At 44.3% G+C, this 27,586-nt stretch overlaps 2 protein-coding genes across 5 annotated transcripts in view; both read right to left on the bottom strand.

Moving 5' to 3' along the window:
* Positions 1-17,994, bottom strand: part of SYNRG (synergin gamma) — a 36,620-nt gene extending 18,626 nt beyond the window's left edge. For 2 of the 4 annotated variants that reach the window (XM_056506441.1, XM_056506442.1), the window contains exons 1-14: positions 17,886-17,994; positions 14,432-14,472; positions 13,006-13,124; positions 11,791-11,921; positions 10,595-10,700; positions 10,224-10,335; positions 8,798-9,088; positions 7,836-8,063; positions 6,328-6,405; positions 5,426-5,622; positions 4,529-4,801; positions 3,100-3,227; positions 1,030-1,148; positions 775-837 (exon numbers count right to left, since the gene is read on the bottom strand). In XM_056506441.1, coding sequence (XP_056362416.1) covers positions 775-837; positions 1,030-1,148; positions 3,100-3,227; positions 4,529-4,801; positions 5,426-5,622; positions 6,328-6,405; positions 7,836-8,063; positions 8,798-9,088; positions 10,224-10,335; positions 10,595-10,700; positions 11,791-11,921; positions 13,006-13,124; positions 14,432-14,472; positions 17,886-17,956 — 1,957 coding nt within the window. In that variant the 5' untranslated portion in view covers positions 17,957-17,994. The remainder of the gene's footprint in view (positions 1-774; positions 838-1,029; positions 1,149-3,099; positions 3,228-4,528; positions 4,802-5,425; positions 5,623-6,327; positions 6,406-7,835; positions 8,064-8,797; positions 9,089-10,223; positions 10,336-10,594; positions 10,701-11,790; positions 11,922-13,005; positions 13,125-14,431; positions 14,473-17,885) is intronic. The other 2 variants (XM_056506443.1, XM_056506444.1) reach the window with 2 other exon arrangements.
* Positions 17,995-18,947: 953 nt separating this feature from the next.
* On the bottom strand, positions 18,948-24,891 carry DDX52 (DExD-box helicase 52). The gene is made up of 15 exons (XM_056506440.1): positions 24,771-24,891; positions 24,426-24,642; positions 24,002-24,132; positions 23,620-23,805; positions 23,212-23,355; positions 22,354-22,465; positions 22,072-22,144; positions 21,793-21,996; positions 21,337-21,427; positions 21,031-21,153; positions 20,659-20,809; positions 20,330-20,405; positions 20,087-20,158; positions 19,876-19,968; positions 18,948-19,607 (listed from the first exon to the last, which is right to left on the bottom strand). The coding sequence occupies exons 1-15, from the start codon at positions 24,855-24,857 to the stop codon at positions 19,520-19,522; spliced, it is 1,848 nt and encodes a 615-aa protein (XP_056362415.1). The 5' UTR covers positions 24,858-24,891; the 3' UTR covers positions 18,948-19,519.
* Positions 24,892-27,586: the final 2,695 nt, after the last annotated feature.

Below are 27,586 nucleotides of genomic sequence, written 5' to 3'. Positions count from 1 at the left end.
TACTTGTAATTTTAAAGTATTGATGCTTACTTTAAGACAAGTGTCTAATAAATAGATTTTTTTCTGTTTTAGAAGCACACCACTAGCATTTAATTCTCAAGCTACCACAGTGTCACACTTTAAATTAGTTTAAGCAAGATTTAAAAGAATACTCTTAATAATGGCAGTAAAGGATCACAACTACACCTGACCTTTTATTCCATTCTCCCTCCTCTCCAAACCAATTCATTTGGCTCAGCAACAATATAAATATTCCTGAAATTGCTACTCATTGATCAAAACTGCAACAGCACAGCAAACTAAACTTACTGAAGAACTGCAAACTTTTCCATTAGAAATGCAAGCTGGTGAAAGGGTTAAGAGTGGTCAGACCTTGACAGCAACTTTCTATATTTTAGAACATGTACAGAAAGAGTTCAAATGTTATTTCATTTTACTGCAAGCATTTAATCCTGAAGAGGTTCCAAGCATGAGAAGCTCACAAAACACCACAGGGGTTTCATAAATGAATGACTCCTTATTTAAAACAAATTCCAACCACATCATTACTTTAAAATAAAACTCAGGAGCACCCAGAGAGATGCCAACCTTACAAAATACCATCATCACATTGTTCCAATAGGATTGTGCCCTGTTTTTTTCAAGATACTTCCTACCAAGTTTTTCAGAGAAGCAGCACCACCATTATTTTAGAATTGCAGAGATGGAAATTCTGCAGCTCGAAGGGAAATGCTAAAAATGATAATGAAAATACAATAAAACCCCAGTGCTTACCCAAGTATTTGCTTTCTGCTGGCTGCTCTAATTCTCTGAAAGCACTGTACTTGTCCCCTCCATCTAGAGAAGAGGAAAAAAGAAATACATTTACACAGAGAAATTATGAATTCATACAGCAAAATTATGAATTCATACAACAAACGTTATATTAATTGCTCTGATTTTAAATATTAATATGTTATCAATCCAAAAAGAAGATATGTGAAATTGTACAATCAATTGCTCATAGTGGTTGTGTGTTTGTCCTTTTACCTCCAAAAGCAGCTGCACTCTCAGAAGGCTTCTCAGCTGCCATTCCTTTAAACACAGCATATTTATCAGCTGGTGACAGTGGCTTGGTACCTGGGAGTGGCATTAGTAAAGAAGGAACACTAAAAACAAAAGAGATAAAAGCAAAGTTCCTTAATTTATCCATAAGAAATCTGCATTTCCAGGCTTTATTTAAAGGAGCCTCTTATTATGCCTACATACTTTGGTTTCTAAGCTTAAGCCTTAATGAGTGTTTAATCCAGCCCCTGATGGAAGTGACCTCAGCTGGGTAAATTCCCACTTTATCTCACCTAATCATATTTCTTCAGTTCAAACTCAATTTGCACCATTCTTGATTTTAATTTCTATCAAAAGCATGAACAAAACACTCTAGAACTTTACACCAAGGAATTCATAACCCAGGAGAGAACAAGCACACAGACACACCCCAGGAATCACTCCTGCTTAATTTATCCCTTTGAAAATTCCCACTGATAGAACTGGATACAGTAAAGAGTTAAAACTGCACCAGATTTTGACAGCTCTGTGCTTTCAGCTTATCTAATTCTGATTACATCTCATTACATATTGTAAAGTTAAGATAATAAAGTGGGATCACTGTTCAAAGGAAGGAAAATAATAACTTGGAATTTCTGCCAGTGCCAATCAGTGAGTTCAGGCAGGTATCTAGTCAGCAAAAATAAGGATTAGTGCACAGTTACACAAGCAAGTCTTTTTCAGAAACACACTTTTACTTTATCCAATAAAACTGCCACGACAACCTAACACCTTGTTAGCAAATGCTGGGAGATTTAGGAGAGCTTTGCTTGCCCTCCACACAAGCCCTGTTATCAGACCTTGGCAGCTCCACACAACAACATCCTTTACATATGAATGATGCATTCTACCTCCAGTTTGTGTCATTCACATTGAAAACCTGAATGAATTTCTATTGCATTCTTCAGCCTGGAGCAAGAATCTTTCCAGAGCCATTTAAATCTCCTTATCAGCAGCCTACAAGCAACACACAAATGAAGCACTTGCACACATGTGCTGATGCTGGGCTGTGATGCTTGCAGGCAGGCAGTGCAAAGGCAAAAAAATAGAGCTTATGGTAATATAATTAAATTTCCCATCCCTGCAAAGCAGGCTATTAGATATGCAATCTTGGCAAATGGAATGGTTAATCAGCTGTACTCCACAGATGGCTTTTTTTTTTTAAATAAAGCTCCATAAGCAATTAGATTATAGCTCATTGTAACATTTTGTTCAAAACTGAACGCTTTCACAACTGAATAAAGAGAACTGCTGCAGTGAAAAAGAAACACCATTTTTTGAAATATTTTTTTATGATCCTCTACTTCTCATTGTGCAATCTACAAACAGTTTTCTGTCAAAACTTCCAGCAACAATTAGCTTCAGCTGCAAAATGACATCTAACATAAGATATACTTAAATCAGCATCTCCAGATCCATGTGGCATTGACTGACATCCCAGGCTGGACAGGGCTTGGAGGAATTTGGTCTAATGGAAGGTGTCTCTGCCCATGGCAAGGGGTGGAACTGATAATCTTTAATGTCCTTTCCAAACTAAAACTTTCTGGACTTCTATGCCATCAGCAAAATTATATTTCTTGCACAGAAGCCATTTGCTGTAGTGTAAGAGAACAATTGGGTTGAGCATCCCCATTTCATGTCACTGCTGAGGAAGCACCTGGTAATCAGGGCTCACATGGAATTCAGAGCTCTGTTTGCCACAAAGAACAGCCAGCTCTACCCAGAAAATGTGTCTGTCTGCAATCAGACACCTGTGAGGTGCACAAAGAAGAAAGAAGGCTGAAATTTTCTAGTCTTTGTAGACCTTGAAAGATTGATTGTAACCTATCAAAAGGAGGAAACATGTTTATTTATTTTGTTATACAAAACCTGCCTGATCAGGAATTACATCTTGTCTCCCACAGGAAAAGCCAGGATTGATGGAGTCTGAATGATGTTTCAATTGAGATTTATAGCTAGGTATCAAAAGTTTAGGCAGTGGCCAGAGAAATGACAGAAACACCAAGGACCTGGTACCTGCTGCGGTGCTGGGAACTGGCTGCTTTGGCTGCCTCCCCCTGGAAATCAGTGAAGGAGTCATCCAGGGAGCCAGACTTGGAGGCATCCTGAAACTCCTGGAAGTCATCATCTTCTGGTTTTACTACCTGAGTTAAAACAACACACCAATTGCTATGCTGTTGGCTCTTCAAATTGTCATACAGCATGAAAGCAGCTCAGAGCAGTGTGATTAAGAGGGGAAAAAAAAAGAAGGAAAATAATCTTTCAACACCAGCATCATCAGCATTTCCACTTTGTCTGCACCTCACCCTACTCAAACACACACAGGATTACAGGGAACAAGAATGAACAACAGAAGAACTCTACTCCTTTCACAATAAATGTAATTGATCACAGGCATGTCATCTTTTAATACAGGACAAATATTAATAATTTAAATCAATGAATAATTTAAAATTAATGGCACTGCAAAAATATTTTCTGAAGGATTGAACCATGTCTGCAAACAGAAAAATTTATCCCCCACAAGATTTACCTTTCTGAACTGAAGGTTTTCAGTGTTCTCAGCTGCTCCTGAAACTCCTATTTTACCAGCTACCAACTGTTGGGCAGTTTAACCTAAAATTCCATTTTATGTTCGTTACAAAATCCTAACTACAACTAAAATCCTCTTTGCAATACAGAACACTTTTGTACCTCTTCTAATGCCACCAGAAAGAACTGAAGAAAAAAATAAAAGAACGCCCTTAGTGGCACTTCACATTTTAGATGTCACAGGCTGGATTTCAGCTCTGGTTTTTTGCCATTTACTTAAAACCTGCTGTCACCATGTCAGTTTGGAAGTGCTAGGTTAGTTTCCCTTGCAGGGAAGGGAGTTTTGCAGGCAGACTTATAACCTATTCTCACCATGTCAATTTGGAAGTGGCAGGTTAGTTTCCCTTGCAGGGAAGGGGATTTTGCAGGCAGATTTAAAACCTATTGTCACCACATCAGTTGGGAAGTGCCAGGCTTGTTTCCCTTGCAGGGATGGAGGTTTTGCAGGCAGATTTAAAACCTGTTGTCACCGTATCAGTTTGGAAGTGCCAGGCTAGTTTCCCTTGCAGGGAATGGGATTTTGCAGGCAGATTTATAACCCATTGTCACCACATCAGTTGGGATTGCCAGGTTAGTTTCCCTTGCAGGGAAGGGGGTTTGCAGGCAGATTTATAACCAATTCTCACCACGTCAGTTTGGAAGTGCCAGGCTAGTTTCCCTTGCAGGGAAGGGGGTTTGCAGGCAGATTTATAACCAATTCTCACCACGTCAGTTTGGAAGTGCCAGGCTAGTTTCCCTTGCAGGGAAGGGGGTTTACAGGCAGATTTAAAACCCATTGTTACCATGTGAGTTAGGAAGTGGCAGGCTGATTGCCCCTGCAGGGAAGGGCTTTGCAGGCAGGGACTGAGCTCACCTGGCCGGGCGGGTAGGAGGGCAGGAAGGCTCCCGAGGGCTGTGCTGCAGCTGGAGCCGCTGGAGCCGCGGCAGGGGCAGGGGCAGGGCCGGGAATGCCCATGCCCATCACGGATGCCCCCATGGGCAGCCCCACGGAGGCCGGGGGAGCCGCGGGCAGCAGCGGGGGCTGGCTGACCCCGCCCGGCAGCGGCACCGGGAAGCCGGACAGGGTGGGGACGGGCGCGGCTGGGAACTGGTTCAGCACGTCGGGGCTCACGGCAGGGATCCCTCTCTGCGGAGACAACGAGCAAACACACTGTTAGTTACACGTGCAGGGCTCATCAAAGGGTTCAGTGGGTTCTCAGTTCCAGTCTGCAGCTTGTGGTACTGAAGCCAACAATTGGTGAAGCTCCCAGTAAACCTCCCACATGCAAACGTGCCATCAAGGTCCATGTGAGTGAATTCTATTCAACACAGAATTACTGAGGTAGGAAAAGGCGTCCAAGGCCATCGAGTCCAACCTCAGACCTACACTGTCACCCAGCCCAGAGCACTGAGTGCCATGTCCAGTCCTTCCTTGGACACCTCCAAGGATGGGGACTCCACCTCTCCTCTCAGTGTCTGATAACCATTTCCATGAATAAATTCTTCCTCATGTTCCAGCTGAAACTCCCCTGGCACAGCTTGAGGCCATGTATTCTTCTCCTGTCACCTGTTGCATTTGATATTAAAAATTAATATATATGTGTTTTGTAACTGTATCTAAGAACTTCAGTTGACACTACAGAAAGTAACTGCAATGTAAGTGATGCAGCTGATAAAATTACAATCCATCTGAAGTTACAAGGGCAGTTTCTCCTCTGCACTCCATCAGGAGCAGTATTTCATGGCAGGTGCTGCCAGGTGAGGGCCATACCTGAGTCACAGCTATCATGGCCAGCACAGAGTAGAGCTCCTCCTTGGTGAGTTTCCCGGGTGTGGTGCGGTTGGCCAAGGCCCAGATCTGCCCCAGGGTCTCCCTGGGCAGCCCCGAGGACATCAGGATGGGGTACAGCTTGGCTGTGTCAATCCCAGCAGGAGTCAAAGTGGTTTCTAAGATTTTCTTATACAGCTCTGTTGTGAGGAAGGCAGTGTTAGACAGTGACAACTGCTCTTTTCAAATATTATTGCTTTTTTATCTTGTCTCAAACTCAACATATTAAATCAGGAGCACTCAGTGTAAGGCAAGGCAAGAGCATTCTGGCACTGCATTGTATCATCATGTTTCATCTAAATGTGTTATTGGATGGTCTTTACAGACAAGTTTAACTCAAGCAGAGAAATATTTTATATAAAATACACTTAGTGCTGCATTTCAAACTACATTTCTTTAATGAAATTGCAGAATAACCCATATAAAAAGATAGTTCTAAGAGCTTTATGTATTTAAACCTCAGTGTAATCAATATTTACTACAGCAATTCATTTTCTATTCACTGAGTTATTTACACATAGAAGACAAATAGCCTTCAGAAATGAGCCTGTCTAATTACAAGACATGCCAAAGACCAAAACACCCATGAAAGCAGCATTATCAGCAATGCATCCTCTGCTGGGATAAGCTTCTGCCATAAATGTTTAATCTAGAATTTGTTAATATGCTTGAATAACACTCCTATTTCTTCAAATGTAGATAAGATACCCTAAATATGTAACATAGCAAAGATCCAGGATTCCTCTGATGAGGGAATAAGGCTTTGATCAGTAAGTCCACACAAAGCACAGGGACATTCACACCTTGCACTGCCCACCTGGCCAAATGCCCACTGGTTGGTTTACCTGGGACCAAGCTGTCGTTGTAGATCCAGGGAGGCATAATTTGCTGGATGGGGTCCTGGGGAGGGAACACTCCAACTCCTAAAGGTATTCCATTCAGTAAAAAAAGAGTTGTGTTAGGATACAAAGATCTTAAGAGCTACACCACAGCTGGTGAGCATCATTCAGCATTTCAGGCAAAGATTTCAGATAGGAATCACTGTGCTCAGAGGAAAAACAGATACTGCAGGAATATGAAATAATAACTAGAATGAATTGGCAGTAATAGATTATAGTTATATATGTAATGAAATAAGGAGCTCCTCTTGTGCCTCCCTCTGAATGAGCAGATGTACAGAGCCTAAAGTCTCACTGTCTCCAAGTTTCACAGCAGTTCTGTGTCATAACAAATGCAGCTTCCCATCAGCTCCCTGCTATTAGGGCTATTTGTGGAATAAAGAAATCCATACCTACCACACACCCCACAGTGTTTCCCCAGAACCTCCTCCCTGGGAAATCCACAAGGAGCCCAGTGACTGAGCCTCAGCAGGATCACATCCCACATGCACAAACCTGTACCCACTGCTGCCAGTCTTCAGCTCCAGGGGACACCACAGCCACCTCCTACATGCTTTCACAACATGAGCTGCCACACTTCACTCCCTGAACATCAGTTATTTCCTTCTCCACTGTGTGGACTCTTCCCCTCAGCCTCCCTCAGCAGATTTTATGCTCATCTTGGATGGAGCTCTGACCAAAATCAGCATCATTTCAGGTTTCATTGTCTTTCCCAGCACCCTTGCATCTCCTCATCTTCCACATGGATTCCCTCATGACTGCAGTCTAATTTCTGATCATCCCACAACTCCAGGCACATTCTAATATAAGCAAATCCTTCCATTTCACCAACCAAGTAAAATAAATTTGCCACTTCCTCAGATCTCATTATTCTTCAGTTTTAACCCCCCTTCCATACTCAGTCAACAGTTTTAACAAAATCCAAACTGGAAAAAAACCTTGCTGAAGTTTTCCCTTAGACCATCTCTTGAATTTTCACCCCTAAAACACAGATAGTTTTAGACACAATGTGTATGAGCAGCAAATACTTGAGAAACAAGTATTAACTAGCTAAGAGTTTTAACCTGGCAAGACTTTAGCCCCTCAAGGTTAAAAGATTAAAACCCATCATGACATTGGCCATCTTTAGTGTCAAGTTTCCCTAAATAGTTTTTTAAAATATCTTTAGATAGCACAACTTCTTTTTCCCCAGGACAGGACAGAATATTTTAAAACAGCGAACCTGATTAAACAAACATGTTAAAGGTGATTACAACACTAAACTCACATGGAGAAAGTTCAGAGCAAAATCATGGCAGTTACACTTTGAGCAAGGAGCAGGAGGCACTGACATTATTCAAGCAGGCGTTCAGAGCAAAATTATGCAGGGCTGGCCTTGGAATTAGTGAACAGAGCGTTAGCACCAAGCAGCATCTCATTAGATTGAAATTCTGTCAAACGTTTCAATTGCTCACCACACTCTTCAACTGCTCTGTTTTGTTCTGAAGCCTTGTGCACCTCTGCAGCAGCACTGGGACCACTTTCATGTCCACCTACAACACCCCAGTCACTGCTGGTGAGACTGGGATGGGCTTGGCTTGCAGCCGAGGTTTTGTGCCCAACTTCGGATGTTTTAAGTTTGGTTTGCTCTTGTTCAGATTCATCTGAGCCATTAGCTAAAGCTTTCTCCTCCAAGGAAGAGCCTGAATAAACAGCAGGAGGAATTATTTATACTTTGTTATGAACTGCCCAGACTGCACTTCCACACTTTCCAAAGGAAAAGTACTTTTGGTAGCACTGATGAGTTAGAGATGGTCAGTCCCAGCTCAGACCAACCCTCTCTGGACACTTTCAGAGCCTGGTTCTGCCCTTTACTTACCACAAACACAACAAATTCAACAGGCAAAAAAAAAAAAAAAAAAAAAAAAAGTAAGAGGAGGAAGACATAAAACTATTTCCTGTATTAGGATTATTGTTGCATAATCATCCAGGCATCAGGAGTAGAGGTGCCCAGTATCTACTTACATCTCCAAAATTCTTCATGTTCATCTCACCAACATCCCTTCAACCTCCAAGGGAGGGAGCACACAAGTGCTCCACAGCAGCACAATCATTATTTCATATACTACCATCTCAACTGTGTCTTTTTCCACCACACACACTTAGGATGATGCTAAAACACAAGATTTAATTCACCTAGGATCAGGCATGTGTATATTTAGCAGTATTTGGATCCACACATGACTTGCTTTTACAGGCAGTTCTAAGGAAAGGGAGAAGGGGACTTAAATCATCTTTTCCCACGGATCAGCAGAGTTCTGCTTAATTGCCTAAATTATTTTTTCCAGCCAGACTGAAAAAAAACCCCCCAACAAATTAAGTAAAGACTCTGTGTAGCTCAGAGGGCGACATGTAAAAGAAGATACTTTAGAGTTACCTGTTTTATGGGTATTGGATGGAGATGCAGAGGTAGGAAAATAAGGAACCTGCCCAGCTGTACCATGCAGGGTGGATAACACTGGAGCCTGGGCTGGAGGGACAGGTTGGAGCACAGCCCTCTCTGAAAGCAGCTGCCCAGCCTCAGTGGCAGGATGGAAAGGCTGAGAGGTGGATTGAGGCACCAGTTTGGGGGTTTCAACAGGCCCTTGCATAAAGTCACTAAATTCTTCATCATCGAGAAAAGCAGAATGGGAAACAGATACAGCACAATGGGATGGTGTGGGATGATCTGCAAATGGAATGAACACACAAGGCAGAGTGATGAGGAATAAGGGTCATGGGTGGGGATGTGGGGAAAGAGGCAAACACTGGGAATACACAGCAAATGGGGGAGCAGGAGCAGTGTGGAATGTGTGTGGTGGAGGTGAAGGGTGCCATGGTCAGCATAGCAAACACAAGGTGAAACTGAGCAGCCACTTCCAACCACCCACCTCCTCTCCCAGGTTCTTGGGATGCAAACACTGAAAGCTGGTTCTTAACACTGGCTGTGAAAGGATTTCTGTATGTTTTAAGCAGACAGGGTGAAAACAAATGCAGAGGTAATATTTCAAACTGGACATAATGGGGTCTGTCAGGGGGACATTTTCCTTCAAAGGGATGTTTTACCCACAGAAATTCAGCAATACATCATAAGATACAAAAGAAATGTCTGCTCATGATTTTCTGCTTGATCCCTTCCAGTGTTACTCATTTTAACAGAACTGGTGAAGGACAGGCAGATCTACAGGCAAAGGGAAGTTGGCAGAGACCACCTGTAACTGCAAACTTACCTAGGAGTGAATCCACAGCAGAGACACAAATTTTGTATAGGAAAAAGCTCACCTAGATAAGCTTTGTTTCAGTCTAGACACTAAAAAAAACTACACTACAGACCATAAGAAATCTGAAGTGGTAATTGTTGCCAGTGTAATTACTGAGAACACAGAGGCTGGGCTTGACCATGCTCTACAACACATCAGCCAGCTGTGACACTCCACTCAAGTCTTTATATGTGGTTTTGATCATTCTTAGCACTTAAATAGCACTTCTCATCTTCAAAAGCACTCTGCAAAACATTAATTAATGCTTTGACTAGAAAAGAGCAAATGCTTTATCAATTTCCTTGATGTTTCACATTTAGCACAGCACATGAGGCTTTCTTTTAAAGAATTCAAGTCTTTTAAAATAAAGGTTGGTATCTAATATTTCACCCTCATACCCTGACCAAGCAAACAGTTGCCAGAATGACATTTGATTTTACAAAACTGTTGATCCACTCATTTTGTACCACCAAATAAAAATACTTATTGGAATTGGTTCTCCCTGCTGAGGATTTTATACAGTGGAGTTTTATTTTCAGTTGGAAAATGAGGAAAAATACAAACCTGGCTTTTTTGGGTGTGTTGCTGGTGTTGGGTGCATTTTAGCATCTCTAGAAAAGCCATCTAAGTTCCCTTTAATGGCTTCCAAAGCATCATCTCTGCTTTTTTCACCTGTCTGAAACAGCACAGAAAACATTTTGAAAAATTCACAGAACAGCTCAGTTTTCTTTCAATACCCACACTTCTCCAGTACCAGAATTAGCAATGCCTGCTGCAGTGTGGAAAGGACTGACTCTTCCAGAGGTTTTTCAAGCCATAATCTGGCATCTCATGCAATTCTCCACTGATTTGCTTGTTGAAAGAGACCCTCCCACTAAAAGCTATTAAAAAAAAAACCTGAAGAAAGGAACACCCCACTCATTTTCAGGCCATACCTTGGGTTTCACACTGCTCAGGAGTCTCAGCTTTTGCTTCTGCTCTTCAAACTGCCGCCGTTTTCTTTCTTCCTCCAAGAACTTCTGCTGGTGCTCAAACCTCTTCCTGAAGGGAAATGATTAAAATGTATATATATATAAATCATTTTTATGAGACTTTTCACAGCAGGTTTGTGCTTGATTTCTCCATTTCTACTGCCTCAAATTCAGATGGTTTGGTGCACACACTCCTGCTTTTTCTCAGACCTGGACAAACACTCCAAACTTCAGAAGCAATGGAATATCCAGCAATATTCCACAGCCCTAAACAATGCTGCTCCAGAGAAACCACATCTCCCCTGTTGGGATAAGGATTTGACAGGGAAGTCTCACAGATATGTATGTATAACAGAAAGATTTTTGAATGTAGAATCTGAAGAAGGAATAAAAATGAAAGTAAGTTTTGATACAGAAGAAAAGAATTGCTGAGCCAGTCTTATGGGTAACTAAGAAGGCAAAGAGCAGGTGAGTTGGAAGGGGTTTTTATAACTTTGAGCAAAGAATAAATCTACTTTAAACAAAAAATGTTTTTACTAAGCAGAAAAATTTTTACAAACAAAAATACTATGTTGCAAGTAGAGAAAAAAATCTCAGAATTTTCCACTGCAAAAAAACTGAAAAACAACTTCCAGCTTAAACTGTAACATACTAACTTTTAGCTATTGGAAAATAGTAACAGGAATATAGTAATGTTAGTAGTTAAGATAAGCTATAAGTAATAGTCAAGGTGTTAATTAGTTGCAATGTAATAAGATGCACAGCAAAAAAAAAGATAAAATAATGCTTTGTAACATAAATAGAACCTTGTCTGAATAAACTGGATCAGAAGCATTTGCTGAGAAAAATATTCTGGGACATTTAGAGCAGCAAAGCTGCCTAATATAGAGAGAGCCAGAAAATAATTTACTTTTCTTACCATTCATTTTGCATTTGGTCTCAGAACACGTAGGAAGAGAACAAAAGCTGTTTATTATTTTTAGACCAGCTCTCATAAAAACAAAGCTTCAGGACACACGGTTTGCCTACAGCCATCAGCTCTAGGCCCACCCACAACCCACAACTGCTGTAACCTCTCAGTGCAATAAACAACATTTTGAAGCTGTCTGAAGTCTCCATCTCTCTGCCTGCTGTCCCAAGGGTCAGTGGGTGTCACTCACTGCTGCTCCTCTGCAAACTGCTTCTGCATGTCGGGGCTGTACTGGGGCGCGGCGGGGCGCATTCCCAGGAAGGAGGGCTGTCCCATGTACGGCATTCCCGCTGCTGCCATCGGCCCCAGGGCCATGCCCCCCTGCAAGGAGCACACACACACCTCAGCACACTTCTTCCACAAGAAAAAACAAATACTCTATCTTTTTTTCCCCTGTAGGTAAAGCCAAAGCACTGTCAGTGGAGAATGGATCCCATAAAATGTGGTGTTGGGGAGAGCTGGAGGAGCTCCCTCAGTAGATGGCACTCTTCCTCTCCACAAGGACTCTCACTCCTCACAGCATCTGGGGAAATCAGCAAAAATCAGACTTCAAACCCAACCTGCCCCAAGAGCAGGAAGGTGCAGCCCTCCTGCACTGCTCAGTATGGGTTTTCTTGGGATTTTTGGTTCCTGCTCTAAGTGATTTCATAAAGCTTTTGTATTCCCTCCTGCCAACCACAGATGCTGGAAAATGTGGTCTAGGATTTCCCAGACATATCCAGGAAACCAACAATATATGACAACAGCCAAGAAGAACCTTGTCTGAATAAACTGGATCAGAAGCATTTGCTGAGAAAAATATTCTGGGACATTTAGAGCAGCAAAGCTGCCTAATATAGAGAGAGTCAGAAAATAATTTACTTTTCTTACCATTCATTTTGCATTTGGTCTCAGAACACGTAGGAAGAGAACAAAAGTTGTTTATTATTTTTAGACCAGCTCTCATAAAAACATCTTCCTACTATAAATTTTGCCAAAATAACATAATAAATTCCAGGTGGGGGAGGGAAGGGAGTGCAAGGAGATGGCAAAACACAATAAATTCAATTTGTGACACAGCAATTTGGTTAGAAAGTCATGCAAAAACATTAAATTTCAGCAAAGTGCATATTTGTACACAAGCACTAAATAGAAAACAATAGATTAAAAGAGAGAAAACATAATATTAGCTGCTCATATTTCACTCTTATTCCTCAATTAGCAACAGCAGCACTAAAGACAAAGTTACTTTAAGGAAAAAGAAAAATGATAGTGATAGCTTGGAGCAACCTGGGACAGTGGAAGGTGTCCCTGCCCATGGCAGGGGTGCAACTGGATGATCTTTAATGTCCCTTCCAACCCACACCAGTGTGGGGCTCTGCAGTTTAGACATTTTTTTAGACTTTTACATTTCACAGCCACACACCTGCATGGTCATAGGTCCAGGAGGCATCTGAGAGCCATAATTCATTCCCATCATCCCTGGCATATTGGCCTGCATGACAGGAACCATTGGAAATCCTTGCTGTTGCATAGGAATCATCCCTGCAATGAAACATGAAACAAGCTAAGTGCCCAGTTAATGGTAAAAGTTTTTTTTCTCTTTCCCTAACCCTGCCTCCACCATTTAATTGTTCTGTTTTGTTTACTAAACCAGCAAAGGAAAGTAAAAAACTCTGAGCTGTGCTGGACTGTTTAAAAACAAAAATAATAAAATTTGCTACACTGGGCAGCCACAGGATTTCCTTAGTTTAGACACTGGTCAGTCTACAGGGAAAAATGTTACAGGGCTTTTCAGTAACTAAGCTGATGAATTCTACCACTATCCTAAAGATTCTCTGTGGGTTTCTTCCCACATGATTTTTTTGGAAGGGTCATTTCCAATTAAAAAGATTTAATTAACCAGATTGACTGGTGCTGGTAATTCCCATTTCTCTTGAAACCAGCAGCTTCTGAAAATAAATCTTGGGAAATAAAGTCAACCTTTCACAAAGCAACTTCACAGTCTGACCTGGCTGGGTAACTTGTCTGTAGGTTAATTAGCACACTTTAGGTTAATTAGCCCAGTACATGTGTTAGAATGGTAACAGTACTTGTCAGGAAAGCTAAACTTGCACAAAATTGGACAAATCAAGCTGGAATGTATTAATTCACTGAATAAAGCAAGTGTGTTATGTTTCAGGAACTTCCTGTCTCACATTTTGCTGTCTTGGGAGACAAACACCAACATGCACTTGTTACCAGCACACCATGAGATAATTATGCAAAAACACTCCAGGAGGGCATGACACAGGCAGGAATAATCCATGAATCAGTGCCTGAGATTTTAAAAAAACTTCCATTTTCCCTGTAAGTTCTCTGCATATTTTCCCCTAATTAAACAACCAGCAGTGCATCAGGAATGAGGACAAAGGCAATTTAAGGCTGAGGCTCTCCTATTGTATTAATACTTTCCACACAGGTTGTGACTCTTGTCCCAGGGTCTTGATGTGCTTTGTAAATATTTACCAGGTCTTGCAACACCCACACAATATGGGTATACACAGCTGGGAGATGAAGCAGAGAGGTGAAATACCACACTCAAAATAACACCAGAATCTAAAAGGCAAATTCAGGTTAAAAAGGGAGATGCAGTTTTCCTGGACCTTTAATCCAGATTCTGGTGATGCTGCTTCAACAACACACAGGAGAGGTTGAGGGTCAATTGAGCAGAGCTGAATTCAAGAGCAAAAACCAGCTATGGAGTTCACTTAATAATCACACCTCTGAACATCACTGCAGACCTGGTTTAGGTCTAATTTATCTAAACAAAGTAAAGAACTTGGAGCTCAAAATCTGAAGGTGATACGTACCTTGAGGGGGGCCCAAACCACCTGCAACAGGAAACATGAAGCTGCAGGAGGAAAAGAAGAGTGTGAAATTCTGTCACTTTAGTGCAAATACCCATAACTGAAAACCCACCTCGACTTCCACACCAGCACCATCACCAGGGGCCTCCCACCCTCTGGGCAGCACCTGCAGCTGCTCCTGCAGGTCCCAGAGAATCCAACCCCATGCCAGGGACAAATGTTATCCCTCAGCAGGACCCCTCACCAGATCTGGAAACACAGATCTGATACTCCCAGCCCTGACACAGCTTTGACTCATCCACATCACCCACAAGAGACTCTGGGCACCCACACAGCTCGGGAACAGGTCAGTTTGTTGTGTAGGCTAAGCACAGGATGAATAAACATCTCCTCTTGCATGTATCTGACTCAGCAGGACCATTAACTGCACCAGAGAACACTTCTCAGCTGCTTAGGAACAGCTTTTCTGAAGGAAAATAAACTATCCACAAAACACCATCACTTTCTGCCCCTTTTAGAAACATTAGGCATCACAAAATAATGGAGTTTCTATTTTCTCAGTTATCTAATTACAACAGAAAAAAGCACCTTGGAGAAAACATTCATTCACATATAGAGGGGTCAAGTGCACCTGGAGAAAGAACCATTAAAATTTCAACTAAAATCCTAATGGAAATTGCTAGCACTCACTCTCAAACAGCTGCCAAACAGCAAAAAAGGACCTAGTTTAAAATTCTTATTTGCAAGCAACTTGCAGAAACCCACGTCAGCAGCAATTTTCCAAACAAGAACCTCACTCAGTGTCCCAGGCAGTTATTACATCAAAGTGCTGTGGAAGAGAAACACACTTATAGATATTCAATGTTCAATCCCAAGGCTGGATGTAAAAGAAACTGCCTAGGAGTGCAAGAGAAAATGCCATCAGAAATGGCTGCAGGAAGTGCTGAAAGCCAACCTGGTTTATAAATATAAAAGAGCTGTGTAACATGAGCACCAAGATAAAATAAGGAATTTAAATTATGCATTTATCCAGGAGCAAATTGCACCTCCCCACTGTACAGGCAGGAGGTCACACGGTCACCAAGACAACCCATTTGTTCTTCACTTCAATCTCATGCCAGGATCTTCATCATCCTGGAGCTTCTTCTTCAGCCCTGACCACTGTGTGCTGATTTCTCCTTCCACAATATCACACACCTGTGCTTTCCAAAGGTCCAGTCTTTTGGGGTTCTCCCTCTGAAGAACTCTGCAGACTCACACACCTCAGCCCCAAACATGCAGGGCCTGGCTCTCACCTCAGCCAAGCTCTGTTTAACTCCATTCAGTCATTTTAATCCCTCCTTGGCATACAGTATCAACATGAAAACAAACAGACTTACTTCAGTCAGAATGATGAAATATTAAATATAATTTCTGAAGATCTCCTAAGTATGTAGAAATGTTCTAAGCTTCATGCTTCCCTTCTTGTTGGGAAACCTGGTTAACAAGAATTCTCCAAACCAGCAAATGCAATGTAAACTGAACAAGCATCAGGTACTGCTCATTGGAAGCAAGTAAAGGCCAAACTATTAAATATTTATCCCTTTCTACAGAGCTCTTGGTTTATTTATAAGTCTCTGCTGAAAAAAAATAAAAAGACACAATCAACAAAAAAACCCTCAGCTAATTAGAGGGCACGGGAAGAGGAGCTAGTCCAAAGCAGCAAAGCAAGTTCAGATCCACCAAGGATTCACTCCAGGATTCAGCCTGCAACTGCCAGCACCAGCCACACTGGCACAGCCTCAAACCACCCCACCAACAGGGATTTGGAGATAAATCCCAAATGCAAAAATGCCCCCAGCAATCAGTGACAGCAGCTGGTTCTCGTGGTTGGGTGAGACCAACCTGGGGCACGCTGCACAAATGCAAGAAAGAGAAGAGAGCAAAGTGATCACCCTACAACAGACCTCCTAAAGCAGTACTATCAATCTGTAAATTCATACTAAATGAGTATTTTAAATATGGAGCTTAAAAAAAAACAAACACCAAGAAGCACCAAACCAGCCAAGCAACAGCTTCAGCCAAAACGCAGGAGCGTGGGGAGAAGCAGCTCCTTTTCTGAATTAAAACTTCACTGTAACAGCTCCAAACCACACAGAACAGTCTCCCATCCACAAGTGGATTTTTAAACCCCTTAATTCCCAAGCAGTGCAACTCTTACTGATGCAACAGACTGTCAAGAGTATTTTTGAATGGCAGAAATGCACAAAAATTGAAGTGAAATCAGGCAAAGAACCCACACAGAACAGAACTTTTCCTCTACCTCTAGACTTTGTCCTCAAAGAAACCAAAACACTATCAATGGGAAATGGTGATTTGTAAATCCTTTTATTTTTCAGAACCTTTATTTCACTGACAATATTCCCAATAACCCTGACAAAACCGTGGGCTTTGGATACCCAAGACAACTCAATGAACTTAATTGTCAAATGCAAAATTTCCTCAGCCTCCCTAGAAGTAGGACAAGAGATAAATAGCAGACAAGAGCCTACATTGAAAAAAAAACAAACCATTACTAGAGTCTTCAAAGGTGGTGAAATCCAGTTTTCCAACCTTTCCAGAAACACAACAACATCTCTTTTAACATTGGTGCTTTCTCCTGACAGGATTCCTCGGTCCTCCCTCTGGCCAAGGTGCCCTTTGTGAGAAGGAGGGGGAAAGGGAAGTCCCCAGGGAGGCTCAGACAGACCTGCCCAGCAGTGACAGGAATATTTACTGCTGCCCACACCAGAACCCCCAAATCCTCCCCACCCCAAAATCCGAGACTGCAGCTGCAGAGCCTGATGGCAGGTGGGGCACAACTGCCCTAAGCCTGGACACACCAGGAAAGATCAGCTGGGCCTCCAAAAATGTGAGTAAATCTCAGCAAAACGCAAAGCTACCGTGGCTGGGCTACCATCAACCCACCAGGACCCCCGTACTCCACCCAGGACCCCACCACATCCTGCTTGGGACACTGATGTTCCATCCAGGATCACACCTGAGACACATACACCCTACCCAAGACCCCACAAAGCTCATCTGACAACCCACGAACCCCACCTGGGACCCCCACCCAAGATCCCACGTACCTCTCCTGAGACCCCACGAACCACACCTGGGACCCCCACATCCCACCCAGGACCCACGAACCACACCTGGGACCCCCACATCCCACCCAGGACCCCACGAACCACACCTGGGACCCTACATCCCCAACCTGGGACCCCCACACCCCACTCAGACCCCCAACACACGCACCTGGGCCCTGACCCCTCTGCCCTCACATCCCACCCGCACTCCTCGCCCCCACCTCAGCCCTCTCCTCGCCCCCCACCTCCCGCCGGCTCTGCCCCTCCCTGCCTCCCCTCAATTCCCCATCATGGCTCCTCCATCCCTCCCCACAGCCCCTCGCCCGCCGTCCCCCGTCACCACCGACCTGGCGGCCCCGGCCGCTCCGCCGCCCGCCCCGCCGGCGCCCCCCGCGCCGGGCCCGGGCCGCAGCGCCATCTTCGCGCTCGGCCCCGCCGTCTGTCAGCGAGCGGGGCGGCTTCCGGGGCCGGCCCGGCCAGGCACCGCCTTCGGCCCGCCGCTGCCGGCTCCACAGCGCTCCGTTCCTGCGTTCCACCGCCGCACAGAGCCCCGGTTCCTCAGTTTCACAATCCCACAGAGCCACGGCCCCGCCGCTCCCGGCTCTGCAGCGCTCGGTTCCTCCGTTCCACAGCCCCACAGAGCCCCGATTCCTCCGTTCCACGGTCGCACAGAGTCACGGCCTCTCGGTTCCTCGTTCCACACCTCCACGGAGCCACAGTCCCAGAGAGCCTCGGTTCCTCTGTCCCACAGCCCCACGGAGCCACGGGCCCTCGGTTCCTCCGTTCCACGGCCGCACAGAGCCACAGCCCCTCAGCCCCTCGATTCCTCCACTCCACTGACCCAAAGTTCTGTGGGTTCTCAGTTTCAAAGCTCCACAACCCCCCAGTTCTTTGGTTTCATACCCCCACAGCCCCTCGGTTACTGGGAACAGCCTGGATGGGAATCAGCGGCCCCAGCTTCCCCTTAGGATTGCTGGTTTCCAGCATCCAAACCACCGATTTTCCATAAATAGGAAAAGAAAGTGCTGCCTTTCCAATCGACTTCCCCCAGGATCAGCTGGGGATATGTGACAAGTGACAGGACAATAGATCCACACTGACAGAGGGAGGGTTAGATGGGATATCGGGAATAAATTCCTCCCTGTGAGGGTGCTGAGGCGCTGGCACAGGTTGCTGTGGCTGTCCCATCCAAACTAGATTAAAAACCAAGACAATCCTATCCAGCAAATCTTCCTTAAAGGACTGTAGTTGCAAAGAAGCCATTCCTGCCTGACTGGAATTTTGATGACAAAACCAGGGTGGGCTGAGAACACCCTGAGCAGATGAAGACAGGGAACACACACAGAGCTGGACCTTTTTTGCCTCCAGAATTGTCCCACCAAGGCTGCACAGACACACAAGTCTCTGAATTAGCATCTCACAACCTTGTTTATTCTGGTTTCAGGCTCAATTATAAAACAGTACAAAATTATGGGATGTGTAAGTTATTTCAAAATAATTTTCAGGAAGAAAAACAGTAGGAAGAGCAAGGCTTTACTTTCACATACAAGTGGGTTTGTTTTGGCTTTTTTCAAGTGCCCAGGGAAGTCTCTGACAGTTTATCAAACCTGATGGTAAACATCGTGTGTTTTTTGTCTCAATCTCCTGAAAAGTGTCCAAAAAATGTCTTAGGGGCAATCTGAACACAGACCATTTTTCAAGGAGCAATACAAAACTGTGTGAAAGTAACACAAACTGATGCTGGCTTTGAACTATTCTCAGAAATACACAGCATTCACTGCACGAGCACATGCTCCAGCTTCTATAAGAAGCATCCAGGAATTCTCTCCTGGCTTTGCAGTAGAGACTTTCCAGCATGTAAACCTCCACCCTCACCCCAAAGGAAACATGAGAAATGTTTTTCTCCCTTCTCCATCGCTGCCATCTTCATTCTTCTGTTCCAGCACAGACAGAGGTGTCAGCCCAGCTCACCAGTCTGAATTCAGCTTTCTGAAACAGTCTGTAATTTACTGCCCTTTTTGTCTTCTTTATCTTTCTTCTTTCCCTTAGTATTTTCCTTTGTAGTTTTCCTACAAGAAACACATTGGAGATCAGGACACCTGAACATAACCAGTGGTTTAAACTCAGGCTGCTGGCACCTGACACATGGCACCACACAAGGCAAAATGTCATTAATCCAAGCTCCAGCAGACAGATATTGACACTAAAACTTCATCACTAAAACAATTAAGACTGGGTGGTTCATCCAAGCAAGTTATCTGTTACTTTGCTTAAATTTTCTGGGCTGTTTCTGGATAAACAGCATCTCTTACCTCCTCTTCAGCAAAACCTACTTACATTTTTCTTTTGCCTTTTTTCAAGAAGCACTTTGGGGTGGTACAAATGGATTCTCTTGTCAAAGGTTTCTTAATAAATTTCTTCTTTTGTTTACTGAGAACAAAGTTTAGTGAAGAAAGATGAAATTACTAGGATTTCTAGTTCTAGAAGCTACCATAAGTTATTAAAAAGCACTGATTAAAAGACTGGTTAACTGCTCAAATGAACATACCTCTGCAGTTTGGGCAAATGTTTTATGTATTCTGGTACAGGACACCCAGCTCGCTGGATAACATTGGCAATACTGGAAAGGACAGGAGGGAACAGATCAACTCCAGTGCTTGGACAAGTGATAAATATTATTTGTGGAAAAACAGCAAACCAAACAAACTAGCTGGTTTGTTGTTGGTCTTTTGTTTTGTGGTGATTTTTTTTTAAAGCAAGAAATAAAGACATTCTTATAAAGACACATTACCTCCGTAATAAAGGTTTGTCATCCTCTGTAAAGAAAGTGACTGCCTTTCCTCTGTGTCCTGCTCTCCCAGTACGACCTGCCAAGCACACATTTTGCACAGTAGAGATTTTACTTCAGACATCTCCCTTTATTCCTCCTCACAGCCCCAGCCTGATGCACGTTCACACACTAAGGATGCACCAATCAGCCAATCCCCAAACGTTGTTCCCAGTGAATGAAAGCAAAGCTGTGTCTGAAACATCTCAGTAAGGTTCACAGAGTGCTGACAAAAATGACAGCAGCTACATCAAACAGAAATGGAAAAAGGTGATTTGTGAGCCATGCCTCACCTATCCTGTGGATGTATTCCACTGCACTCGTTGGCAAATCATAATTGATGACCATATTCACACCTTTGAAGTCCATCCCTCGAGCCAGTAATGCTGAGCAGATGAGCACCCAGATCTTCCCAGCTCTGAAACTCTGCACTACTTTGTCTCTCTAGGAAAAGAACAGAAAAGATAGTTGGAAACAGTTCAAATAGCAATTTGAGAAAGGAGGTGAAATTCTTTTCCTTAAAGTTGTCTTGATGTTAAGGAATAAAACTAAACCTCTGAACAAAAACCTGCAGGAATTTGCTGCCATGGTTACCTGGAGTTACATTCCAACACTCTTACTTTTCTTTCTAAACCATTTCCTGAAAAGAAGTAAAATCCTCCTACCTGTTGCTGAGTCTTGTCTGCATGGATGACATCCACATTGATGCCTTCATAAATAAGCTCATGGAAAAGCTCTTTAGCCCTCTCAATAGACTGCACAAAAACCAGGACTGGAGGAGCAAAACCCTGCAAAAGAGTAAGATTATCTCAGGTTCCAAGGTCCTTTTCCCTGCAGAAACTGAGACACAGCAGATTTGGGCAATGGTTTAACATGTGTCACAGAGAAGTGTTTGACGTGGGAAATTGGGAGTTTCTGACAGAACATAGCTCAGTTGAACAGGAAGAACATGCTTAGTCTCTCCAAAATACCTTTTTAACAAGATCTCTCATTGCTGTTAGTTTTCCTGTCTCAGATCCAACAAACAGCAGCTCTTGTTCTACTGTCTCTGCTGCAGAGTTTCTGAAACCAGAAATCCAACAGAAACCCTTCAGTGTTTTTCATATACATTAACAAAAACTTATATATTAATAAATATATGTAGTATATATAACCCCCATAAAAACATTACCTGGTGGATGAGAAATACTGCACAACAAAACCTATTTCACCAGTGCATGCTCCTAAGATTGATGTTTATTTGATGATAAAGTAATTGGCAAAGGAAAAGAACACTTTATTCAAAACACACGAGAAAGATCTACATGCCTACACAATTTTTTTTCTGGAGACAAACAACCTGCAGTGCTGACTAACAACAGCCACAAAACCTGATGATGCAAAGAAAACAATTTCCCAGGAAATAAACAAAACAAGAAAACACCTACCTTGCTCCAACAGACACCAGCACAACGTTGTCCAGGTTGAGTTTACACCACTCCTCCACGTCGTGGGCAAAGGTGGCACTGAACAGAGCCCTCCTGACCAGGTGGGAGGTGCATGCCAGGAAGATGGAACCCAGCTGGTCCCTGAATCCTGACTTGCCATCCTCAAACAGCTTGTCTGACTCGTCCACCACCAGCCACTCCACACTAAAAACAGGGAGGTTTGGTTTTCAGGAGTGCCACTTCTGAGTGGCAAAGCACATTCCAAACAGACTCTCATACCTGCTCAAGTCTATTGCTGGAGGATCTTCTTTCAGCAAATAAATGAGTCTGTTGGGAGTGGTAACCAGTATATCTATTAAAAGAAAAGAAGCAAAATGTCAAGACACAAACTAAACCAAAACAAAGAGAGCCCTGAGAAACACCAGTTCCAGCCCAATCTGCCAGAGGCACAGTTTAGCAGAGTCCATGTCAGGCTCACTTCCCATCTCTTTAAAACCACCCAGCCCAAAGAGAAAGGTCAGTGACACTTTTTAATTTTTTAGAAGCACTTCAGTTAGTTACCAAATTTCTTGGAAGACTTGGGCCCAAACTTCTTGGCTGCCTCAGCTGCCTTGTGGATCATGTGGATTCTGAAGCCTGTGCCCTCTGCCAGCTTCACCAGCTCCCGGTGGGTCTGAAAAGGCACCAGAGATTGGATCTTCAAACTGAGCTGAGGAGATTTCTCACCTAAAAACTGCTGGCAATCATGAATGGTTTGGCTTGGAATGGACATTAAAGCCCATCCAGTTCCCCCTGCCATGGGCAGGGACAGCTCCCACTATCCCAGGGTGCTGTCCAGCCTGGCCTTGGGCATTTCCAGGGATCCAGGGGCAGCCACAGCTTCTCTGAGCAACCTAATCCTGAAGCCAGAGCTTCAAATCTCATCCTGATTTCAGTGCTCAGAGAAAGCTCTCTGGTTTCCTTAACATAATAAAATGCAGCTCTCCAACAGGCATTATTCACATCACTACCATAAGTAGCTCCCTCTCTCACATGAATAAAAACTGCCCAAAGGTGTCATTTTTATTTCATTTTAATAACACAGCTTTGTTATGAAGTTATTCCTTGAATTTCCAAGTTTGGGACAAACAGATAAACCTCTTGTAGCAATCTCAAGTAGGAAAGGAGGTTTTAAGAGCACCTGAGCATTGAGCAGTTTAAAATATGATCAAAGAATCTTGAGCCTCTAATCTAATCATTTAGATTAGACTCAGATAATAGATACCTACTTCACAGAAGTCAAAATACTTGAAGGAAACATTTAAATTAGCTTTCTCTGACATGTGAGAGCATTAAGGAAAAAAATCTTTACTAAGCTGCTGTTTTACTGATGCAGAGTGACAACACTGAAGCCCATCAAGGTTCTCCCTCAACACACACCTGGCTGGCAAGTTCTCGGGTGGGTGATATGATCAGAGCCCTGAATCCTTTGTTCCTGGGTTGCTTCAGATGTGTTAAGAGAGGGATACAAAATGCCAGTGTTTTTCCAGACCCTGTAGGAGCTGAAGCCAGAACCTCCCGACCCTGTAAGAAAAAAAAACAAGAGTTTATATTTCAGTAGGAAAAAAAAAAAGAAACAAACTAGTAAAACTTCCATTCCCATAAATATGAACACTGCAAACTGACCCAAAATACCTTAGGAAAAGCATAGATGAGGAAAACTGTGGAAGCCAAGCTTTCAATTTTGAAGAAGTTGATCCAGCTTTAAAACTGCCACAAACACAGCCATGGCTCCAAACTTTGCCAGAATCCCTGAAACCCCAGAGACTGAAAGCCCAGAGAACTCACATGCAGCATGACAGGAATTGCCTGCATCTGGATGGGTGTTGGGACATGGAAGCCTGCAGCCTGGATATTCTCCATGATTTTAGGGTGCACTTTGTACTCCTTCTGAAGCTGATCAAAGGTGGCAATGGGGTCAGGGAGATCTGTTCCCTGAATGTTGATCCTGTGCTGGTTCCTGAAGCGATTTATCTACAAGGCAAAACACAAACTCCTTCTTAATTTTATACCATAAAACTCACCATGTATGGGTTCATCTCCTGGTTCTTTCCCCCACACTCAGTCACACTCCTCCAAAGAGGAACCACCGTAAATAAACTTGAATTTTAGACCAAACACCCACAGAACACCAGGAACCTGTTGTTGTATCAGAATTCCCTGGACCCACCTTTTCTCTCCTCAAGCGTTCAAGCTTCTCTGCTGTAGGTTTTTTGTCTTTTGCATCTTCAAACTTTGCTTCCAGAGAGGACATCCACTTTATTTCAGTGTTTTCTGACAGCTCTGGCATTGACACTGCTCCTGGAAGTTGCAAACAAATTGAAACTTCCTTTAGTAAAATTATTTGGAGACAAAAAAATCTCATTATCTTTTTTCTCTCATTCTCAATGAAACTAATGAAAACTCCAGAAGGATGGCAACCACATCCCCAGCTCTCAGCACTGAACCTTGGTGTGGTTATTAGATCAGCTCTGAGCCAGGCCAGCCAAGGAACCCAGAACTGGATGGGCTTAATTTAAGGTCTCTTATAACCCAAACCATTCTGGAATTCTTTGGTGATTCCGCCAGGAATACACGCGTGTGTGTACAAATACCTCTTGTCTTTTTCTTTTTTCTTTTCCCTTCACTGCTTTCTGTCGTTCTTTTCCTCTTTCCATCGTTTTTCCCTGCTCCATCTTCCTGCTGCTTCACCTCCTCTTCAGCCCCTGCGAGCCCCCAGCTTTCCTGGGCAGATCCCTGAGGGGCTCCCTCCTTATTCCCGAAGAAGTCGAGGCTCTCCAGCGAGACGCTGCCGCGGTTCCCTTTAACCACCTGCGGGGAACAGGGAACAGGGTCATGGCCGAGGGCAGGCGCCGCTCTCAGCGCCGCGGGCGGGGGCAGGACGGCGCTGCGGAGGCCGGCCCGACCCCCGAGCCCCCCCTCCCGCGGTGCCCCCGCACCCCGAAGCGCCGCGCGTCCAGCCCGAAGCGCCGCAGGTCAAAGCGAGCGCCGCTGCCCAAGCGCCGGAACAGCTCGTGGGTCTCCATGCTGCCGCGCTCCCAGCAGCCCCCGCGCGCCGCCGGAAGCCGGGAGCACTTCCGGTGGGGCGGGCGGGAACCATGGCAACCGGCATGGCGGCTCGTTGCCATGGCAGCGGCGCGGCCGCGCTTCGCTAGGCCGCAGCGAGGCGGGAGCGGCTGTCGCGACAGCAAGAGGCTGGCGAGCGACGGTTCCTTCCCCATGTGGCCCCTTCCAGCCCTGCTGCAGTCCTGGAGTCTGGGAGGGAGCAGACAGGAGGATGTTCTTAAGCTGTGCCAAGGGAAATATTGGTTGGATATTAGGAAAAAGGTTTTTATGGGAAGGGTGATCAAGTACTGGAATCATTTGCCTGGGGAGGTGGTGGAGTCACCATCCCTGGATGTGTTGAAAAAAATACAAGATGTGGCTCTCAGTGCCATGGTTTAGTTGAGGTGTTAGGGCATGGGTTGGATTCAGTGATCCTGAAGATCTCTTCCAACTCTGTGATTGTGATTCTGTGATTGTGATTCTGTGATTTTGTGTTTCTGTGATTCTGTGATTTTGATTCTGTGATTCTGTGATTATGTCATTCTGTGATTCTGATTCTGTGATTCTGTGTTCCTGCCCTGTGCACAACCACTTTGCTTAATCCTTGATTTATACTAATACAATCCAGCCTCACAAGTGTGCCTGAAGAAAGAAATGCTTGAGGCCGTGGCAGGAGCAACCTGGCAACTGGCTGAGCTCCTCAGGGCATTCAAGAAAGTTTGCCCAGATTAAGATCAGAATTTATTTAATTAATGTATTTATTCGTTATGATAAACTGTGAGATCCAATAGTGCAGGTAAATCTAGTACTCTCTGTCAGATCAAACAATACAGATTTTTCCTGCTTGTTCATGAAGGAAAACAAACAGAAATTTAATTAGCGGCAACAAAAATTATTTAATGCAATAACAGTCTTAAGGGCTAAAGGTTTATATTGCTGAAATCCAAGAGCTCTAAGATGTATAGACTATGGCTAACACTCACTACTTTAATAACAAACTTTGAGATAAAAATTTGGGTAAACCTGATCCTCCTCTCTGCCCTTCTCTGCCTGATTTATAGTGCTTTTTCTTTGCCAGACTTTTAACTCCCCAGCAAATGGGTGGAAGCAGAACCAGGGTCCTGGGTGCAGAGCAGCACAGTGGTGACAATTCCCCTTCTTGTGTCCCCAGAGTGGATTTCCAGTGAATAAAGGCAGCTCTGCATCTTCGTGCAGTTCCCAGGCTGAGGCTCCTGCTTTCTGCTGGGAGCAGTGACTGATGGTTGCTGCGAGAGGATGGGGAAGAATGTGGAGGCATTTGTGTAACAAAGAACTATAAATCATCTCCAATATCCATCACTCACCAAGGGATGCTGGTGGCAGATTCGAGAGTGAGGAAACAGGGAATAATCTTTCATCGGTCAGCTGGGGAATCCCTTTGTTTCAGGGGCAGAAATCCCTGTGCCAGGAGTGAGGGAGCTGATCCAAACCTGCAAGGGAGAGCACAGAGCCTCCTCACAGGGAGGCAGAGAGAAAACATCCACCTGTGCCAGGCTAAGGGGGCATCAACCCCCACCTTGCAAGGGTAACAGCCTTCATGGCCCAGCTTGTGTCTTTCCTTGAACCCTCTGCCCTGGCTGCATGTGCTGAGGAACCTGAGGCTGGGTAGAGCACAGCAGAGGAGCAAATCACTGCCCCTTCTGCCTGGAGCCACTGGCAGGATGCTCACAGGCTGCACAGGGATGTGGCAGAGCCTGGCTCCTGTTTCCACTGCTTATCCTTGCAGAGAATCCCCTGCAGCAGCAGTACAGCTGGGTGGGGAACAGCCTCCTGACCCTGACACAGCCCCATCCCTGCAGGATCTCAGGGGAGGTGCAGAGCAGCTCAGCTGAGATGTGCCACCGTGCAGGTCATTGGGCTGAGCCCCAGGCATGGAGCTGGAATAAAATCCCACAAACTGGCAAAGCAAATCAGGTGAGTGCATTTATTCCATCACATGCACGGCCAGGCCCGAGCTGCTGTAGCCTTGGGCTCCTGGAGGAATCAGCCAAGCCAACATCTCTGTGTGTGCCCATCTGTTGCACAGGGGTAGGGCAGGAGTGAAGGACAGTGGGGCTCCTGCACGTGTGCCCCTCACGCCCTGCCCTCCTGCTCCATCATCATCACTGATATGCACATCAGAGTCAATTAGCCCGGCTGAGCACACTGCTGACCTCTGACCCCTGCTGTGTCCCCCGATCCATTAACAGCCCCTCGGCCCTCAGCTCTCAGTATGAATTGATGTAGCATCCATTCTCTTGCAGCAAAGAAACATGCGTCCTCATTCAGCTGTCCATTTCCACTTTCTGTTCCTTTGTGCTCCCCTTCTGTTCCCTGTGTTGCTAACCTGGTCACCACTTCTTGACCCCACGGCCTCATCCCTCCCAAGGGTGTTGTAATCCCAACCACTACCAAAAAACTTTTACTTTTTTCCCCTTTACTCACATCTTATTTAGCAAAAAATGGTTTCCAGCAGTGTGGGAGCTTTGATCCCCTATTCAAGAAATCCTTGCAATGTTTTTTTAAAGACTTTCTTTCTAAGGCAAATGAATTCTTCATAAAGGGGGAAATGGTGTGCTGGTTGGGCTCTGTTCATCTGAGGAAGACAAATGATCTGTTTTATTACTTGAAAAGCATAACAGTTGAGTGTGTTGATTTGTGATTTATCTGTAATTAAGAATCCGTTTGAGCA

The sequence above is a fragment of the Oenanthe melanoleuca genome, chromosome 19, assembly GCF_029582105.1.
Source record: "Oenanthe melanoleuca isolate GR-GAL-2019-014 chromosome 19, OMel1.0, whole genome shotgun sequence".
Classification (NCBI taxonomy): Eukaryota; Metazoa; Chordata; class Aves; order Passeriformes; family Muscicapidae; genus Oenanthe; species Oenanthe melanoleuca.
Note: the sequence above shows the minus strand (reverse complement) of the source record. Positions and strands in the feature narration are given on the sequence as shown.

Bases quoted from the DNA above. Each gene is read 5' to 3' on its own strand.
- DDX52 (XM_056506440.1), bottom strand. From the start codon at position 24,857: ATGGAGACCCACGAGCTGTTCCGGCGCTTGGGCAGCGGCGCTCGCTTT. The intron at 24,643-24,770 runs GTGCGGGGGCAC...TGTTCCCCGCAG, and splicing joins TGGACGCGCGGCGCTTCGGG to GTGGTTAAAGGGAACCGCGG. The intron at 22,466-23,211 runs GTGTGTGTTGAG...GTGCCTTTTCAG, and splicing joins CCCGAGAACTTGCCAGCCAG to ACCCACCGGGAGCTGGTGAA.